The sequence below is a fragment of the Charadrius vociferus genome, unplaced genomic scaffold (assembly GCF_000708025.1).
Source record: "Charadrius vociferus isolate BGI_N301 unplaced genomic scaffold, ASM70802v2 scaffold51, whole genome shotgun sequence".
Classification (NCBI taxonomy): domain Eukaryota; kingdom Metazoa; phylum Chordata; class Aves; order Charadriiformes; family Charadriidae; genus Charadrius; species Charadrius vociferus.
In genome coordinates, this window is record NW_009646939.1 from 2,044,823 (window position 1) to 2,065,932 (window position 21,110).

Below are 21,110 nucleotides of genomic sequence, written 5' to 3' on the forward strand. Positions count from 1 at the left end.
GTCTGGAAGATTGCTTGCCCACACCAGGGGAGAGGGCAAGAGAATGACATGAGGCCCTGCCTACATGTCCACCACTGAAAAGACAAGGAATCTAGTCTGGAGAGCAATCCTCAAAAGGCTATCAAAACACATCCAGTGAAGAGAAGGATCATGGCAACCGAGAACCAGTATTTAATATTCTCCAAATAAGACTGTACTGGGTTTGTGTGGCAAGGTTTTGGTACTGTGGGGGCTACAGGGGTGACTTCTGTGAGAAGCTACTAGAAGCTTCCCCCATATCCAATAGAGCCAACGCCACCCAGCTCCAAAATGGACCTGCCACTGGCTAAAGCGGAGCCAAGCGGCAACGGTGGTAGCGCCTGTGTGGTAACATATTCAAGAAGGGGGAAAGACCTGCTGGGGAACAGCAGCTGGAAGAGAGGCGTGAGAATATGTGAGCGAAACAACTCTGCAGGCACCAAGGTCAGTGAAGAAGGAGGGGGAGGAGGTGCTCCACACACCAGAGCACAGATTCCTTGCAGCCCATGGTGAAGACCATGGTGAGGCAGGCTGTCCCCCTGCAGCCCATGGAGGTCCACGGTGGAGCAGGTAGATGGGTCTGAAGGAGTTTGTGACCCCGTGGAGAGAGGAGCCCACACTGAAGCAGATTTGTTTGCAAGACTTGTGACCCCATGGGGTACCCATGCTGGAGCAGTCTGTTCCTGAAAGGGTGCACCCCATGGAATGGACACATACTGGAGCAGTTCATTAAAAACTGCAGCCCATAGGAAGCACCCACATTGGAGAAGTTTGTGGAGGACTGTCTACCATGGGAGGAACCCGATGCTGGAGCAGGGGAAGAATGTGAAGAGGAAGGAGTGGCAGAGACAACATATGATGAACTGACTGCAACCCCCATTCTGCGTCCCCCTGCACTGCTCAAGTGGGGAGGAGGTAGAGAAAATCAGGAGTGAAGTGGAGCCTGGGAAGAAGTGGGGGGAAGGTGTTTTAAGATTTGGTTTTATTTCTCATTACCCTACTCTGATTTTGATTGGTAATAAATTAAATCAATTTTCCCAAGTCGAGTCTGTTTTGCCCAAGCTGGTAATTGCTGAGTGATCTCCCTGTCCTTATCTCGACCCATGAGCCTTTCGTTGCATTCTTGTCCCCCTGTCCAGTTGAGGAAAGGGGAGAGATAGAGTGGTTTAGTGGGCACCTGGTGTCCAGCCAAGGTTAAACCCACCACAAATTGCTTGATTTCTTCAAGTTAAACATTCACTATTTTGGTATCATTAAGAAATTCAGACCAAACCTTAAAGACTTAAGGGATGCTTTTCATCTACTTTCCATTATTTTCCTCTGGAAATACCTTTAGGCTGCTAGCATTTCCTTTTGTTCATGTTTTCCAACACTCTTTTAACATGACATGACTCCAAAATCTTTCTTTGTATTTCTCAAGTGGTAAACAGGTTGGTTTGAATGACTAAATTCATTTTTGCTAGCATTATACCTTCATGTGCTTAAAGAATGTTTAACCATCAAGCTCTAGTATACTTTGCAACTAAGATTTTGTACCCACAATTCTCATACTAATTTAGTTGTTCCATTTTCAAGATGGAAAAATACAGCAAAAATATTATGTCTCACTGAATTAGCTGCTTCAGCGGGAATTATGTGCACTGTTAGGGACACAGAAATTACGGCTTGATTAAAAGCAGTTGTTTTTTTTAAGAGACATTACTTCTTCCTATGCCTAACTCTGTACTGTTATTAGATGATGACAGAAAGCCAACTGAGAAAAGTCATATAGTGCACTTCTCCAGTACACAAAACAGTGCCATAATATGTAACTAAACACATATGAATGTAAAGGGTGACAGACACCAATTGAATAATGTGTAGTGCCGGCTGAACTAAGTAGCAAGAAGCTGACACAAGAAATAATGAAGAAATACATGTTTTTAAATCGACATGGAGTGTTTTATTAAAGCCTTATGCAACAAGAGGGCTAGATTTAAATGTATGCATAAACTAGATTAAAATGTATGAACCACAGTAGATAAAAGAAATTAGTATCTGTCCGTGTGACAAATTGCACGATGGCAGTAAATAAGTGTGTAGGAGGGTAAATCTTCTCTTATTCAAGAACTAAGCTCATAAAAATGTCATGAGTATACAAAGACTATTTACTAGGAACTCTGATTATCTTCTTATGAGATTCCTCTGAGAAGTATTTCATGGTCCAGCTTACAAAAGCCATTGCATACATGTGTAAATAATAAAAATTGCTAAGTTTTATCTGTAATCTGATATGATTTAAAAAAATTATAATGAAGAAAATAATCTTAAAATAATAATTTTCAGTCAATCAATCATAGCTAATAAAAAATAAGAGAATGAGGTTGAAGTATGCAGAATAAAATACCACTTAAGAAGTGTTTTTCATACATGCTTTTAACTTGTAAGAGGTAAGCTGCTTGCAATAATCTTGCAAGCGTGCTTCTCAGTGACAGCTTCGTGACCACCTCTCTTTTAAAATAAACAAACAATAAAACCTGCTCATTATACTTTTTTAATTAAATTGTTCCAAAACTTAGGCATCAAGAACTGTAATAGTTTTGTGTTTAAAATACAACACACTAGAAAAAAAAAACAACACAAAAAAACAATAAAAACAATCTGACTTACTTTTAGCATCCCACAAAATATCTTGTTCTGGAGGAGCAGCAAACAGAATGTAAAGACGGAGGGTATCAATGCCATACTCTTTCACTAATTCTCCAGGGTCTATTCCATTGTGCTTCGATTTACTCATTTTTTCCCAAGCAACTTGGAGCTTCTCACCAGTTTTTACGTGAACTGGTTCAGTTCCTAAATATTAAGACATATGTAAACCATTAAAATGAATTTTGCTCATTTGTAGCAGCAATTAGTCTTGTTCCCTAAGCATAAGAAGAAACAATGATGTCTAGTGGATTTTTTTTGGTTTCCAAACAGCTTAAAGAAAAAAAACACCCCTGTAAACACCCTCTTCCCTCCCAAGTTTTTCCTACTTTCATGTTTTAACACAACTAATATTCCAATGCTTCCATTACATCATGACAGAAAGTCTCCTTCTACAATTTGGAAGCTGTATCTGGCACTCATCCTATATGCTATCTTAATAGCCCCTGAGATTTAAGCATTCTTATAACCATGACATGATTTGGTACAATTCTGACCTTCACTTAGCTTTTACAAACACCAGATTTATAGGTTTCAATTGCAGTAAGTTATCCAGACAAGAACGTGTCTTCTCTTGCATGAATTTAGAGCCGGAAAGGGGCATTTAGACTGATACACGTGCCGCTGAGCAAAACCACCTGCTACAGAAAAGGCCTAGCTTTTCTGGAAGAAAATAGAATAGCAGACAGTGGTAAACGTTAGGGGGTTTGTTTGTTTGTTAACTGACTTACAGGATTTGTACACAGCAAAACACTGAAAACAAGGTTTCGCGACAGGAGTGCTTAAGGGAAGCAAATATGACCAAACCACTCCTGTTGCTACAGGTCCCCAAGCCAGGACTTGCTGCTCCAGCTTATGCAGTGAAGGCACTAGACAGAACTTGAGAAACAGCACTTTTTCCTATGCACATTTTACATTCCTAATATCTACTGAACACACCATCATCTGTGTTAGCTTTGCCACGATGCTTTTGTAGGTTGTCTGTTTGCAGGGACTACTAGCGCCATTCAGCAAGATGCTGAGCAGTGACATCCGATCTTTTGGACTATACTGGAGCTAAAATAATACCATAGCACTGTTTCTGTGTTTGGATACAATTAAAAGCTGCTGGATTATTAGGGTGTCTGTGCACTCAGCAGTGCATATGAATCCAAAATTCATAGAAGTTGCTCTCCAGTTTAAATATTACAAGGATTCATATTCTCTTCCAAATTTTCCCAGCACTGAGACTTGTACACCAAAGCAGTCCCTGACTTTCTGGATGCACCTATGCTGATTTTCCTGTGCAGTCTCTCTTACCAGTGAGATCAACCTCCTCTCTCTTCAAACACTGGCCTGTTGTTGTTAGTCTGAATGTCTGATTCTTGATAAGACCTTGAACCAAGAGCTTATGGAAAGGCTCCCTAAGGATGGAAGGAAAAAGAAACTTGTCTGTTGAAAAGAGCTGTGAAAAGCAAACTTTATGATAAGCCTCAGGTGTTGAGCTAATCAGGCACAATTATTTAACGAAACAAGAATTTCAAGTTGACTATCCATAAATGGTTGTCACCTTAGAAAGAGTACTCTGTGCATTTATTCATGGTGGCTGGTTGGCAAGTGTAAGTATTTATTTGTATTCTGCACACATTCTTGCACCCTGATTTAGTATTGAGTTATTCTAACATCACTTTTCAAATTAGCATATGGATAATACATGAAAGTTCTTGGCCAAGAGTGCAATTTCACTAACTTCAAGCTAAATCCCCATGCGTAAAAGCATTCAAGTGCCTGGCCTCACTGTCTTACAAATATTTAGTTCTTGCTTCTCTCTGAGGAGCACATTATTTTGAACAAATCAAAATCGCGCTGCACATTTCTTTCTATAAACGGAGAAAATAGCTTCTGTAACATAAGCACTTGCATGCCTTATCCCTTTGCAGAACTAGCCATGAGGACCTAGCTGTAGAAAAAAGTACACTAGAAAAATGGGCATGCTGGAAAGTTGTCAGTGGATCAGGTTTTTAGTTTTAGTTTTTAATTAGATCTTGAACATTAAAACTTTACTTTTATAGCAAAATTTAAATCAGGAAGAGTAAAGTCTCATCAAATATGTGTATGATAGAGCTAAAAAGAGCCTTAAAAGCACCAAAGCTAAGGGCAGTAGTGCACTCAAGCAAGAAATAAACTCTAAGTAAACACTGCTCTGGTTGACAGATACATTATTGCAGCCACCTCATTCCTCTAATTCATCGAGTCAAATGTCTGTCGCTGTTTTCACTGAAAAAAAGACACAAAAAAAAAAAATCTCCAGAGGTTTTGGTCCCTGCTCAATAGGCCAGGAAGGTCAGGCAGTTCTAACAGCAACCCCAAGAACAGTAGGGGCCAGGGAGGAGGTATGGAGCCAGACCCAAAGGCATACACAGTCTGGGGAGTCTCCTTATGGGATCTTCCAACACAGAGACATTGGTGACCATCATTTTGGAGGACATGCTAATCAGCGCTGGTTACTACTGACTTGCATTTCCTAATGTTCACATGTGTGCTCAACATTAGGCAATCTGAATCTTCCACACTTAGACCTAAATGAGGCCCCACGTATCCACCAAAACAACTTATGTAAAAAGGATGCATCACTTATATTTACGTACTTTTCAAAAAGCTAGAATAGATCCATCCATCTAAAGAAGAAAGAGTAAAAATAGGTTTCCACATTTTACTTCACATGTACATAACATGTACAGTCATAATCCAAAACACTACTCACTTTTATGAAGTCTTTTTAGTATTTTACATTATTAGGCAATATCAATTAGATGACAATTTGTCTCAATATTTAAACCACTGTAATTTATTTAATAATATAGTTAAAGTATTATTAAATTATATAACAATTATGCTTTTTTAAACTGTATTAAAGCAGGTATCTTCCAAGTACTACTCTTTAAACCCTTTCGATGACTCTGAAGTAAGGAGATATTTGAAAGAAAAGCTTTAAACTGGGAGAGAGAAAGTGATAGGCTGCATACTTTATCTTCAACATATTCCTATTTGAACATGAGTTTCCTTCCTTGCATGATTTGTATACTTCTAAACACTGTGCAAGTACAGGCACATAGTGTATCATTCAGTCACCAAGCAGCACTAGTGTCTACCAGGCTACCTGGTTTTATCAACAATGTTAAGTCAGAGTAGCAATTCAAGCATCTCTATAAATATTTTTCTAAACAATATTTCATAGGTTGCCTGAAAAATCCTGTTGTTTGGAGATAAATTAAAGGAACTTATGGAGATGACAACTGAAGTCAAATTTAGACAGTACAAACAAGAAAAAGTGTTTTAAAAATAAGAGGCAATAATTATCTAAACCGTCAAAAAAATATCTCAAATTATCCAAGTGAATTAGAAGATGAAAATATTCAACAAAACCTTCATAATCCTATCATAACAAGTGGTGTATAAATGCTTCAGGAGATAACTGTTCAAGGTAAGTTTCTTCTACAAACTAAAGGCATTACACCAAGGAAAAATAAAAAGACTTTTTCCCCCTATCATTCAGACTTCAGTCTGGTTAAGATCTTAAACAGTTATTAAAATAGCTACACTTGCTGCTATCAAAAATAAAGCTAACGAGGTAGCCAGAACATCAAAATCAGATAGGCCTCTCCACTGGAAGCAATTTTTCAAGGAACACTTATTTTTAATGACAAAGAGTTCAGATCATACGCCAAGTTATTAAAAGCTGAATGCAGGAATGAGCATTTCCTATTTTTGTTTATGCTGACAGAGGCTACAAAAACGCAATACAAAATACATTACCAAGTATGGGGAAAATAAACCCCACGTCTTCCTAGTGGGAGACCGCAGGAGAATGGAGACATGCCCAAAATGAGAAAACCAGAGCCTGTCTAATAAACACAGGGCTTAGAAACAAATTGAGCCCTGTACTGAATTTCTCCTGATGTGCAGTGGTTTTGCCAGTGCTGTGGTGGCTCCATCTCATGGTCACATGTAAAGTTACACTTTCATTTACATTAACCAAGCCACACACCTAAAACCTTCCCCTTCAAAGAAAGCGATGTGTTTCTTGGCTGCGGAAGGGGACTGCCAAGACGCCACAGCACATCAGGTGTGATGCAAATTCTGATCTAAACACCGCAGCACCCACTCATGGCCTGGTGTCATAAATAGCTCCTGAGCCACACCACTGGGGACAAGTGAGACTCAGCTGTGTTCAGACAGACACATTGGCACAGTAAACAAAGCGTTGGGTTGAGTTTCTCTGAATGCTCCATGACATTTCAAGTTGTAAGGATGCTGGAACAGGATACAACTTCACCTACCTGTAAGTCTGTTTCCGCTCACGCTGGACTATGGGCACTGTGGGCTTAGTTGTGTGCAGCTTTTGATTGTGATGTATGTCAGATGGGACCCTACCTGTGAAGTCTGCCTGACACCTCCAAGAAGAATCAGCTGTGCTAGACATGAAGTCTGTAATCCATCTTTTTCCTTTCAGTAATATTCATATACAGGTTCGTTTCTATGATAGACTGATCTGTCTATATAGGAGCATGTAATGGATGCAGGGGCAAGCGTGACTGACAGGTCAGGAACTTCTGCTCAGTGCCATGTCCTCAGGCTCCTTGCTCTGCTCCATGCAAGGTGACTAGCGAGACTTTCAACCCAATTACAAATGACCTGGCTGGAAGGACTCTGTGGAGCCTTCAACAGTGATAAACACTGGACTCAGAAGAAGGGATAGCTCTAGCAAGGGAGTTCACTGCATGTATTTGCATCCCACACTTCTAGAAAGGATGGCTCTAGAGAGAGCCCAACGCTGTGCTCTAGAGTCAAGACAAGACCTTGGTCAGTCACCATCAGCTGAATTCGGGTGCTTGAGAAACCTACAGTTAAACCTGTCTGTAACAATCTAGCAGTCCTGTAGAAAGCCAGAAGTCGCTGGGGGATGTGGGAGCTGATCATTTTCAGCAGAAAAAAGGTCAAACAATATTGACTGTTCAGGTTTTACACAGTTTTTACTCAGGTTTTACACAGGTTTTACTCAGATAGCTGAGTGCTTTTACTTAAAATCAACACTAGTGATAAAGTCACTAATGAACGTAGAGAAGCTCTAACATCCTTTACAGAATAAGCTATTTCTGTCACACACATATCTTCTTTTATTCTGTAATGCAGCTATGTAAAAATAGTGCCTTCTCACTCAACAGATTTGCTCTCTACCACAGTCAAATCTGCTGACTTCATGATAATAATAAACTTTTTATTGCTTTATAATCCTTCAGCGAGAGTGTGCTAGATTCCATTTACAATTATTCATCAGACAGAACTGATTACTAAAGTCGAGGGAAGAGCCAAATTCTGCGTAACTTGTACTTGCAATAATACAGTTGATCAGGTGTAAGTGAGTGTGTCAGCACACACTCGCCGAGGTGAATTAAGCTGGGATGGATGAGGAGGTCGCTGGCCGCAGCTGCCTACCTGGCCCGTCTCCCAGCGGTAGTCACAACTGGGAGGGCTGACTGGCTTGTGAATTAATTCCAGAACTGATGCGCTTTACAGACCAGATTGCTAGAATAAAATGACATCAATTTGGGCTAAATCTGTTGTCACATATACCAATACCCAGAGGCTGCTATTTATTCTGCTCTGTCATTACTGAGGAAATGAGCAGCACTTCCCACCATCTCCAGCTCAATGCATTAAAAAAAATAAAATAAAAGATCATGCCTCATCTTCAGGGGATATTTAAACTGTATCGACACCTTTACAATTTTAGATGCCTATAATAATTGCAGCTTCTATGAAAGCATCTGTGACATCTGTAAATAAACGGCCTATAATATTTCTATTGTAATAATGTACATCACATGTGAAGAAACTGCTTTGAAAATCTAAATTATGAAATGCTAAACTTTTGTTTTCAACCTCATTATTATATTAATAACAATTAGTACAGCATTAAAGACTACTGGGAAATATTTCAATGGATTTGAAAGTCAGCAGATAGGAGCCAAACAATGAAAATTTCCATGAAGAAAACCCATCAAAATGAAAAATTACTATAGATAATAGGAGAATCACAAAAATCTGTCAGGATACTAGATAATATTTTAAAATGGTTGCAGCTTTCATTAACTGAGGTGTTGCAGATTTTTACTAATTTAATCAGCAAACAAGATCTGAGCTACTAGAGAAAGACTGAAAATGCACAAGAGGGCAGTGTTTTTTAACATTTTAATGTCTTCCCTTGGATCTGTGTGCTTCAACACTATGACTTTAAGCTTCCTAAAAATAAGCTTGTTGTTTTTAACCACCCTTTTCAGATCTCTCAGACCAGCCCTCCGGCAGTCTTAACAGAAGACTGAGCAAAAGTGGCTTTTGACCAATGCTAAAACGCATTTAAGACACATGTTAATATTTATAAAGGAGTTGAGATTTCCACATCAAAACAAAATCCTAATTTGACTTCATGGCTTAAAAGCACCTAATGTTTTAAGTGCCTAGAGCTAAAGCAAGCAAACGATTTTGTGCATGATGGTGAATTTGCTACAGTCATCTTGCATTCTGCACATACGTACGAGCAGTACAAACATCAGACCCTAGGGGCAATGCTGTAACGTATCTTCAACATGTGCAACAGTTCTTGAGATTGTATATGGCCTCAAAGGAATTCTCCACAGTCTTGCAAACTGCTTCTTCAGAAAGCAATTCGGATTGTCTCTGCTATTGTCACTAGACATAGTCAGTGCTTCTTGAGCATTCTTTTCATTGAAGTGAAGAGGTTTTTTCTGCAATTTACCATATTTAGACCACTTTGCTTTGTGGCACAGTGCTTTGGTGCTGCTGCTCTGTCACAGCAGAGTATGAACAAAACCCATTCCAAATTCATACAGCTACAGAATCACAGACTCTTAAAATAATGTAGGTTGGAAGAGACCTTTAGAGGTGATTTGGTCCGACCCCTTTCTCACAGCAAACCTAACTTCAGGTTGCTCAGGGCCTCATCCAGCTGAGTTTTGAAAATACCCAGTGATGGAGATCCCACAACCTCTCTGGCCAAACTGTTCCAGTCTGACTACCTTCCAAAAATTATTTTTTCCAAAAATTATTATATCCACCTGACCAAAATTATTTTCCTTCTATCCAGTTGGACTTCGCTGCAATCTGTGACTGTTCCTCTTTTCCTTTCTCTGTACATCTCTGAAAAGAGTCTGGTTCTGTCTTCTCTATAATCCTCTTGTAGTAGATTGCAATTAGACTCCCTCCTTGGACTACTCCAGGGTGAACATGCTCAACTCCCTTAGCCTCTCCTTGTATGACACATGCTTCAGCCCTGACCATCTTAATGCCGCTCCACTGGACCCTTCCCAGTTTGATAAAGTCTCACACACTGGGGGGGGGGGAGCTCAAAACTGGACATGGTATTCCAGATGTGACATCCTGAGTGATGAGCAGAGATAATCAAAGCTGGACATGCTTTTGCTAATGCAGTGCAGGATACTCTCAGGCCTACTGCTGACTCACATCTAACTTGGTGTTCACCAAGACCCTTCTGTATTTTGCTCCTCCTCACACAGTTGGCCCAGCCCTGTCTGTTTCCATGGGTAATCTGCTCCATGTACAGGACTCTGCATCTGCTGTTGTTGAACTTCATGAGATTCCTGTCAGCACTTCAGACTTGCTCCTCCAACTTGTTAAAGTGCTTTGCATTGCAGCCCTACCATCCAGAATATCAACGGATTCTCCCAGTGTGCAATGAACTTGCTGAGGGTGCAGTTTGTTGCACTGCCCAGGTTGTAGATGATGTTAAATACAAGCAGCCTCAGCAGTGACTCCTGAGGAATACCATTTACAAACAGCTGCCAAACAAACTTTGACCATTGACTCTTTGAGCCTGATGGTCCAGACAGTTTTTCCATCCATGCTGCAGTCCACCCATTCAGTCCGCATCTCCCTATTCAGACTACAAGTATACAACTTGTTAAGACCCTTGCTAAAGTCATGGTAAAAGATACGCACCACTCTCTCCTTACACACAGAGGGAATCAACTCACCACAGAAAAAAGGCAGATTAAGTTGGGCATAATTTCTCTCGGTAAATCCATAGTGGCTACTCCCAGCAACCTTGTCTTTCACGTGCCTGAAAATGACTACCAGGATGATTTGCTTTAAAATATTATAGGGGACCAATGTGAGGCTGACTGGCCTATAAGTACCTTGGATCATCCTTCCTGCCTTTTCTTGAAGATGAGTTTTGCATCTGCTTTTCTCCAGTCAACAGGGACATTCCCTGATAACCATGACCTTTCAAAAACAGTTGACAGCAGCCTCACAATGGTAAAGGCCAGCTCCTTCAGCACCCTTGGATACACAGTCATTTGGTCCCATGGACTTGTACATGTTTGGTTTACTTAAGTGATCCCTAACTCAATCCTACACTACAGTGGGTAGTACCTCTCTCCCTCAAACTCTCCTACTAAGCATAAACCTTGACAGCAAAGGCCAAGGCAAAGATTGCCCGTTGCTACTAGGTTCTTCATCTGATTTTGTATCAGGCCAACACTTTCCTTGATGTTCCTGTCAATGTATCTGCAGAAGCCCTTCTTACTGCCTTCACATTCTTCACTGGTTTCAGTTCTAGATGAACTATGGCCTTTTCTAATTCTAAGCTGCCCACCCAGTTAATGCTTCCACATTCTTCCAGGGGTAGCCCATCCTCACTTCCCCTTTCCATGCACGTCTTTTAGTGCTTGAGCACACTCAGGAGGTCCCTCATTTTCTTGCACACCAGAGAGGACCCCTTACTTTGCAAGCAAACCTCCCCTTCTCCTTGTGGTCTCAGTTTACAGTGACAATACTTCAGCCACCACAGTTGATGTTGTTCTGGGAGGTGGAAGAATTTGACTAACAAAAGAACATTTTGCTGCTGTGCATTACAGCTGCACTAGATGGCTGATAGATTAGGATTGTAAAGTCTTCTGTAGAACCGATAAGCCTGATATTGCTTGCAAGGAAAAGCTCTGAAATTCTCTGTTTAAAGGAATAGTGCCTATAACAGAAAGGGTCTGCTTCAAGATGCTCACTCCCTCAGAGAAGGAACAGCCTTCCTACTGCAGCTGTGCAAGATGGAGACGACAGGGTGAAACATAGGTACACATTCACGTCTAAAATTTCAAATACAGCTTTCACTGCAAACTATTTTGCAGGCAAGAATGAGTGATGAAAATGCATCACCTGTTTTCACCAAATCATTATGAAATAACCCAGGGAAATATTCTGCTGGCTCCGCTAACCAGTCCATCTTTTTCTGGCACACAGCTACTTAAGTTCTAGTTTTGCAGCAAAACTGCTGCATTAAAGAGAGGTCAGTGCCATGTATATGTAGGTTCCTCTTTTACATGAAGTTTTTAGAGTGGATACTACTAAAGAATGAACGCATATGAGTTGCCAGCTGAGAAATTACTGAGCAGTTGCTCTCGTGGGACTACTCATTTTAACTCGATCTATTCAAATATCTCTGTTGATGGGAGAACTGGACAGAGCACAGGGCAGTATTTCACTGTTCTGACACTAGGATCCCACTGTTGAGGCATTCAAAAAAATTCCTGTGATAGCATTTTAGGGTAAAAAAGGGCTGAATTTCATCAAAAATGGGGATGTCAAGCTGGGAAGCTGAGAGGACAAAGAACAGAACATCAGATGATGTACCTTCCTTTACCTCTAACCAAAACAAGAGGATAATGAATTAGGCTGTAGCAGCCTCAGCAACAAGAGTAGTTAAGAGTAATTATATAAAAGTCATTAAATAAAAAATAAACTGACAGCAGATACATATACTGCTTTTGCTTATCAAGAACTGTTTTGCACTGTTCAAGCTCCCATAATGCAGAGATTTATAGGAGTGCTTATTTTTCTACGTATGCATGGTTCCACTGAAATTAATGGTAGTACTGTGCATGAGGTTACCTAATTTGAAATAATAGCACTACTCAGAATGCCTGAAGTTACTAGTTTATGCAAGCTTTTGCAGGCTGAAAATCTACAGCAACATTTTATCACTTGCTCTGAGCCAGTTAATACTCATGTAATAAAAATGCTATGTATGTATGCATACAGAAAATGCAACTGACTGTGAGAAACCAAGTTGCTAGCCAAGACTGACAAGCAGGAAAATTCAGGCTTATTTAGAATAATGCACTGTTCTATCATCATAACAATGTCCACTAATACTCTTGCTAGTCAAAGGAAATATGAAAGATTTTTATAGAAATATCTAAAGCTTACTTGTGTTTTGTCATCTTTAGGTCATGGCAAAAATGGCTGAAAAACCTCGCAAAGAATAAGTGCATAACTGCATGTTCCTTCCCTCCGATGTACAAATCCACAGGCATCCAGTAGTCTGCTAAGTCATTATTAAAGGGCCTGAAAAAACACAAATATAGAAAAAATACAATATGGAAAAGAAAGCTCAGCTCTACTAAAGTAGCTCATCATACTTGACTATTTACTGAGACCTATACATGCGTAATAAAACTTTTATTTTGCTATCAGACCTCTTTAATTTTTAAGAAGTGATATGTTTACTAAATTAAAGACAAAATTTTAATTGCCTCTGAAAAGCAGATCCACAAAAATATTATTTTCATGTATTTTAAGGGAAGCAACTAAGATTTCACATACATTACCTCAGAAAGCCATGAAAATATCTGCTTGCTCTTTAAATTACTTTTTCATAAATACCCTATGGCTAGCCTTTAATTTTTTTAGTATTTATCAAGTTTTACATACAAATATATTACAGTGAAAGACAAAAGACATGCCCACTCAAAAAGAGTTGTTTTTTTTTTTAACTGGAGGTTTGCAATGTTGCCATTAGGGGGCAATGAAGCAATTTACTATAAGGCTGCAACATTTTGAAGAGTCAGATGGGTCATTGTACTCCAACTGAAGGATGGTCTATGAATTTACAGTAAATTTGTCATTTAGGGCATATTTACTATGTTGTTGGAGGTCACCTGTGTGGTTTCCTCGCATTGCTTCATTAAATATTGTTATTTCTCCTGTAATGGGGTCCTGCCTTCAAAATACCATTTGTATGTATGTTCTTCTTTAATGTATGCTTTATGGCCCCGTTCTAACAAATTTACTTGTTTTATCAGCTTGTTTGATTATTCAATCTGTAATTTTCGTAATAGCAACGCTCTCCTCACAGATGAGGCCAGAAGCAAATAGTGGCTCTGGGATTCATGTCTTTAGTGGAACAAATCAAAACTTAACTTGTTCACAGGGTTCCAAAAATCAACAGAGTAATTCTCCCAAATTCTAGACCTGTGAAATATGACTTAGGGAAATAAAGGGTTTACGAATACCCAGCTTAGCTTAAAAAAACAAATAAATTAATCAAAAGGAGGTAGTGATCTAGTGCATAAGTCCATAAAAATGTTATTTCAATGTAAAACAGACTTAGCTACGCTAAGCTGCTACTTCAACAGCTGGATGTTACATCTGACTATTCCATCTTCAACTTCCAGAAAAGTCCCTCTTGTCCATGCGCAAAAAATATTTTAAACTGTCACTGGAAAGGAAGCAGTCTGCATAACTTAATAATATTAATAATAAATTCACAGTGTCATTAGGAAATAATTAAAATTAATGTGAAATAAAAGCGTTCACAGAAGAGAATTCTTTAGTTTAACTAAACTGGTGCTGCCAATATAAGAACAAATAACTGACCCAGCTATACTAAATCACTTGGTATGTAGTATGCACCCAGACACTGCTCTGGACAACAAATAAATACATCTGCAAACAGCCCTGCATGTCATGTGACTACCTAAAAAATGCAACTCTTTCTGTCTTCCTCAGACTACACAGTAGAGCTGTTCCACTAATCACACTTTGGAAAAAAGAGTGTTATCAGCAGTGCTACTGCAGGTGGACTGTGAAGCAGAAAAACAGCTAAAAAACTACATCTATCTTCCCACGCTCTCCATGCTGCAGCCACTAATACACAGCACATGAAAAATCTCCTTTCATTAATTTTGCATATAGTCGAAGTGCCGACACAGCAGGAGCTCGCTGCGATGCCACTTGACTTGAGGTCTGCGCATGAGGAGGTAGCAAGAGTTACCAGAACTCAAACCAAGAATAATGATGGTGCCATTCTTCGCGGCTGGATGTTGCACTGGACTATTCCTCTTCTTACTGGCAGAAAAGCACTGTCTGTCCACAAAATGAAATACGCAGTGTATTGCCAGGGAGGGTACACTCCATGCAACTCACCACAGTCTTAGAGGGAGTCACGGTAGGCTGTCATTCTTGATGGCATCCTCCACTAAGGACTATCTTCAGCTCCTCAGCTGAATATTTCCTCTGTGCCCTGCCCCATAATCCACTTTCATGCAAACATTTGCCCCTTGCCTTGTAGCTCCTGTGCTTACACAGTTGTGTCTACACATCCTGCTCTTGTAGATCTCCTGGCATGGGAGCAGCCAAACGCCACATTTTTAGAGCAATTCCTAGTCTGTGCTGCGCTCGGGCCAGTGCATGGACACACAATTAGGGCAGCCCAGGGGTTTATGCTGCTTTCTGCAAAGGCAGTTAGAAGCTAGAAGCAACAGAGTGTCTGGCTTCTTTCTTCCTTCCCTTCTTCCCCTCTCTACAACTACCTGAAAGGAGGTTGCAGCAAGGTGGAAGTCAGTGTCTTCTCCCAAGTAGCAAGCGATAGGACAAGAGGAAATGGCCTCAAGTTGCACCAGAGGAGGTTTAGATTGGCTATTTAAGGAAAGATTTTTTGATCGAAAGGGTTGTCAAGCATTGGACCAGGCTGCCCAGGGAAGTTGTGGAGTCACCATCCCTGGAGGTATTTCAAAGACGGGTAGACGTGGTGCTTAGGGACATGGTTTAGTGGTGGTTTTGGCAGTTGTAGGTTGATGGTTGGACTTGATAATCTTAAAGGTCCCTTCCAACCTAGATGATTCCATGATTCTACCCTGTGAAGCGGGCTGGCCCACCCGCAGCCCTGCGCCTGCAGCCCTCACCTGTCCCTGTTGTGAGGGTCAGTGTACCTCAGGTAGTACCAAGCAGAATCAACAAATGTATCCATGGTATCAATTTCCCGCCGTGCTGCTGCCTTGCACCTGAGCAAGAGAGGAGAAAAGCTATTTTTAGATAAGTGACAAGCTTGGGAAAAAAACAACTGTGTACAGAGTGGCCACATTCAGACATTTAGATCAAAAACTGAACAGGTCTGAACAGTCTGCAGAGTGATACGTTCAGAAGAAGGCCAACACAAGTAACAGGTCCCACTCTCCTTCCCTCTCCTTCCCAAACCAAACCAAACCCAAACCAAAAAAGAAGCCTGAACAGCTATAACATCTGGCAATAGCAGAAGACGACACTGCACCAGAATTTTTTAGAATCGCCATTTTAAAAGAAATGAAGCAAGTCTTAAAGCACAGATAAGTATACTTTGCCATAAAGTTAATGGGAACTCAATATATATCACACTCATTAGGTACCAGCAGACAAATCATTTTATAAACAGTCAGCAGAGAGAGCAGGTGGTTGCTTCTCTGTCTGTACAAAAAGGACTTTGCGGAATCCATTTATCACCTCTAGAAAAAATGAACTTAATTTCAGCTTTCACTGAGATGTAGCAAATCTCTTCTAGACCTTGTAGCACAATTTTAATTTGTGATTACTGCAAATCAATTTTTGCTTATATTGGCAGCCCTGAGAAACAGTTTTAAAATAAATTTTAGAAGCTCAGGTTACTCTCTGCTAGTTTCTGAATATAAATTATTTGTTTGTAGGAGCCAATAATCACATTTAATAAATTTTCACTTGTTGTAAATGATCCCTCTTTAAAGCTCTTCCTGTTTAAAAAACAATCAGATTATTGCAATATAAATAAAACTTTGCAACCTGTGATAGACTTGCACGTAAATACCACTGGCTCTACGTAACAAATGTATGCAATTTATAAATGTATGTACATTTAAATGAATGTATATGTGTAATAAATATACGTAACAGATGGGTACGGGCTATTTAACATTTTCTAACTGCATATTTAGTCTGTGATCAGGCTTGATAACTGAGCTGCAACATGTATCTGCCTGTCTGCCTGATACTTCAGCTTGGCTTGCCAAGGCACGTTTAGAAGAGTATCACCAATTAACATTTTTCTTCTGTCTCTGCCCCAGGTCCTTCTCTACCAGCAAGTTTTTCTTTCAATGGGACTAATGTAGTAAAGAAATTTTACTTCTGACTACTTTTTAATATAGAATAACCATTGTATTAAATTGTACGTATAAGCAGAGACTTGGCCAATGTAAAATAATACTGTATTATATTGAAACAGAATGGCTTTTCAGTCAAAAGCAAGAATACGTTACAGGCATTGAACCATAATTATACCTGCTTCAGGCCTCTGACGTTGCCTGTACTCTAAATGGACATGGCTCACTAAAACACAGACAGCATCGGCATCTTTCAAAATTTATAAATCAGGCACAATACTGTAATCTCATTAGATGATCTTCAGACAGCTAACACAATTACCTGGATTTGTATAACAATGAATAACTTGAGCATCTCCTCCCATTTATGACTGCTTACATTATTGTCACTCAAATACTCATGGACTTTTGTATCTTTCCATCTTGCTTTCCTTATTAATTCTAGATTTTAAATGCAACTAATGAAAAAAACCCCTATTACTGGAGAGAAGGACTGAAATAAGGGATGACGTAATTTCTCAGAGCAAAGAAAACCAGGGAAAGACAGCACACACAAAGGCAATAGCTGAAAGGATTTGAAACTGTAGCAGACGTATGGATGAGCAATACTGAAGGTAGCTGTCAAATAGGTGAGAATTAAGAAGCCAAATAAAGGTGAGAATTAAAAAAAAGTTAATTTCAGCAAACTACCATATTTTATGCTGAGAAACTAATCCTGCGTGCCTTGATTCACTTCTAAGTAGGGCAGCCACAATAACTGCCCAGAAACCGTAAGGATTTGCTATACATCAAAAGTACCTTGTTGCCCAGTAAACAAATCATTTTTGAATTAAGCTCAGGAGGAAGCCAGGAGTGCAGACAGTGACTTTTAGTAACATCAGGAAAATTTTTCAGTTGAAATGAAGAATTGTAGACCAAGGCATTTCTAGGGATTTTACTAAACCTGTGGATGCTGTTTAGTAAGGCTTCCCTGCAAGAGTCACACTGTAAAATACACTAACTATATGTAATTTAAATAGGCATATCTGAGAAGTAATTTTCTATGCAGAAACATGGAAGTAAACGTGTGTTTTACATAAAATACATATTATCAACAAAGGTCAATATACATGTTCCCAGAGAACCACAGAACTGCTGTGCGTAAACTACCTAATTAGAAACGAAGACCACACTGATATTCTACCCTGCAAATGTCAAAATACAGTGAGATGTAACGAAACTGCTGCATTATCAAGGAGAGCCCTAATGCTATTTATATGTCTGATTTCCCTGCCTGGCAGGCATATAACATATTTCTCATTTGGTTAGTCTGTTAGCAGCAGCATTGCATTACACTGCTGATGAAAAACTTCCCTGGGATAAATCATGTTCTACCAGTTCTTCTGCAGGACCTGTATGCAAGCTCCAGCGTACAGAGTATCTAAGTAGCCCTCAAGATCAGACAACTGATTTTCATGACATATCTCTCACTTTTTAATTTAGGCCGTTTACTTTCTTAAAGAGCTGGACTACAAACAATAAAGATTACAACACTGACAAGATGCATATACTTACTATCTCCTTCAATCTGAATTACATGCAGTCATCTCTAATATACAGTGAATGTGATTCTTCATGATAAAGAATTACATAGCTGAGGAAACACTTTATTGTTGGACTATTGCTAAGAAAATGAACACAATGTTAGTTCCCTTAGCAAAAGGAAATAATTCAAACATCATTATAAGCTTTATATGAACTCTGCTGGCAAAAGATAATGAAAATTCTTGTAGTAAATGAAGTGAGAAATACCGTTAAGAAATGTAGGGCAGGGAGAATATCATTCTCTCTTCCTTTTTTTTTTTCCCCTCCAACTTAAAAACAGTGATCTTTGCTTCAGCTTGTTTATGAAGAAATAGCAGTGGATGTGTTGCAAAAAAGGAGTTTTACAGAGTATATAAGAAAAAAAAAACACCCTATGCTGGGTCAGACCAAACATCATTCTGGAGTAGTATCCTGGCTCAGAGCAGTCAGTTGTCAACATTTACAGAAAGAGCACAAGAAACAGGCAGGTACAAAGCGCTCTGTCCCACTCTGCAGTAAATGCAGCATTGGCTTACCTCGGGCAGGAGCAGTTCACCCATTCTGAAGCGGTTTCTAAAGGTGAGGCTCCCTTTCCTGTGAAGGTGGTGACGTTGGGCAACACCACAGGTAAGTCTTCAAAAGGTACGGGGACAGTGCCACATGTCTGGCAGTGAATGATAGGAATAGGTGTTCCCCAGTACCGCTGTCGAGATATTAACCAGTCTCTTAATTTATCACTCGTTAGGTGTCCACCTATTCCTTTATTTTTGGCCTGCTGGGTAATAGCTTTTAAAGCCTCCTGCCGAGTCATGCCTGTGATCTGATTTCCAACAAGAGAAGCAGAAGAAGAAAGAAAAATGTCTATTTGCTGTCAGTCAAAATGCAAGAACAGACAAAAAAGTCACAAATGCAATTTCAGAGAGTCAACGTTTATGACCCTGGTATTTATTTTCCCCTTCCCACTGCTTAGCATCCTTCTATCCAAGAGGCTATGCACATACCAGTTACTTGATTCATTTAAACCCTCTTAATCAAAGGGTGATGTTCTTGACAGCCTGAATAGAACAAGGTGGAGAAAGAGCCCTGTAGACCCCTTCAGCCTTTATTGGCAGCTGTTTGCATTTACAGCCGATATTTTAATCAACTGCTGTATGCTGAAACTTCCAGAATATCACCAACACAAAGTAGAGACTGAGGAAGCATGGATGGTGAAACAGCTTGCTTTCTCCTACGTTCATTTGAGGTTTTTTTTTTATTCTTGCTTTCAGATACATCTTAACCACTTAGAACCTACCTGTCACGTAACAGAATATGAGCTTTGTGCCTGCTATCAAATGCATTTTTTCAAGACCTATAACATGATACATATTTTATATTTAAATATAAGATTTCTATGTCACTCCAGGCAGATATGTTACCAGAAAGGCTTATGCCACATTTCAGTGAATACGGGGAAAAGGACTAATATATTAATATTTATCTTAAAAATGTATTGAGATGATGAAATAAGAATCAACTTCTAACATAGGATCAATTATTCAGTTTCTGCTATAAAACTCAGACCAATACTGTAGCTTCTTCTCCTGCACAAAAGGAAAAGATCCTCATTTTATTGCTACAGAAGAGCCAGCATATTTCATCATTAAATTATTCCTAGAAATTTGGTAGCATAAGCTTGGCTTAATTCTTAAAAAAAAAAAAAAGCCTTTAAATATACAAATTATTTGGCACTCTTGAGAAAACAGATTTAGTTTGCATTGGTATTGAAGTTGGAAAGAACTCCATAGTTGTATACCCACCTCCCCAGAATTAATTACTTTCTCCAAACCATTTGGCAATGTTTCAGTGACTTCAGTGAAAGGAATGCCCAGATTCTTAGCTACTGCAGCATCTTCTGCACTTGTACTAGGTATTCCTAGGGGGGAGGGAAAAGTGGAAATAAAAAATTGGTTCTGGGATTGACTAACATGGATATCAATCACCAATTTGAGAATAAAACATTTTATTTCTGTGACACTCTCTTTATAATGACTTATGTTTGCCCAAAGGAGTTTAAAAATCTAAGAACAAGAAATATGTTTTTATGTCCTTTAAGCAGTGAATTTCAAGCAGCAATAATTACAAACACATTTTCTCACTTCCGCTGTAATCCAAGTATTAATCAATGTCCCACTACAGAAAAGGATGAAAATTAGATGGTTCAGAAAAAGCCTAAAAGTAAAGCGACAAAATCTGGATAAATAATAAAATTTTAAATACAATTATATTATCTACATATAATATAATATATTTAAATAATACAAATGTAAATTATATTTGCTAATAGCAGAAACAAATACTAAACTTACAGCCTAAATAGTCCTGTTGTTTCACTAGTAAATTTAATCTCTTTCTAATTTTGTAGTTTACCAAAATGTACCACAACAGTCTCTAATATTACTATCCCTTCAACTTATGAAAGACACGATTTGTTTATAATCTCGTGAAAACAATTCAAATAACATCTGTTTTCTATTTGGAATACAACTACTGAGAGCACTTCCTACCGCTGTTCAAGTCAGTTATAGAAGTCACAGTATTTAAGGCCCCTGATGCTGTCTCTCC

General features: G+C 39.2%; 1 protein-coding gene across 1 annotated transcript in view; it reads right to left on the bottom strand.

Annotated features, from left to right (window-relative positions):
• Window positions 1-21,110, bottom strand: part of LARS2 (leucyl-tRNA synthetase 2, mitochondrial) — an 85,219-nt gene that overhangs the window by 19,132 nt on the left and 44,977 nt on the right. Inside the window, exons 10-15 of the mRNA XM_009894979.1 lie at window positions 20,306-20,421; window positions 19,043-19,326; window positions 15,741-15,839; window positions 12,985-13,122; window positions 4,003-4,106; window positions 2,668-2,850 (exon numbers count right to left, since the gene is read on the bottom strand). Coding sequence (XP_009893281.1) covers window positions 2,668-2,850; window positions 4,003-4,106; window positions 12,985-13,122; window positions 15,741-15,839; window positions 19,043-19,326; window positions 20,306-20,421 — 924 coding nt within the window. The remainder of the gene's footprint in view (window positions 1-2,667; window positions 2,851-4,002; window positions 4,107-12,984; window positions 13,123-15,740; window positions 15,840-19,042; window positions 19,327-20,305; window positions 20,422-21,110) is intronic.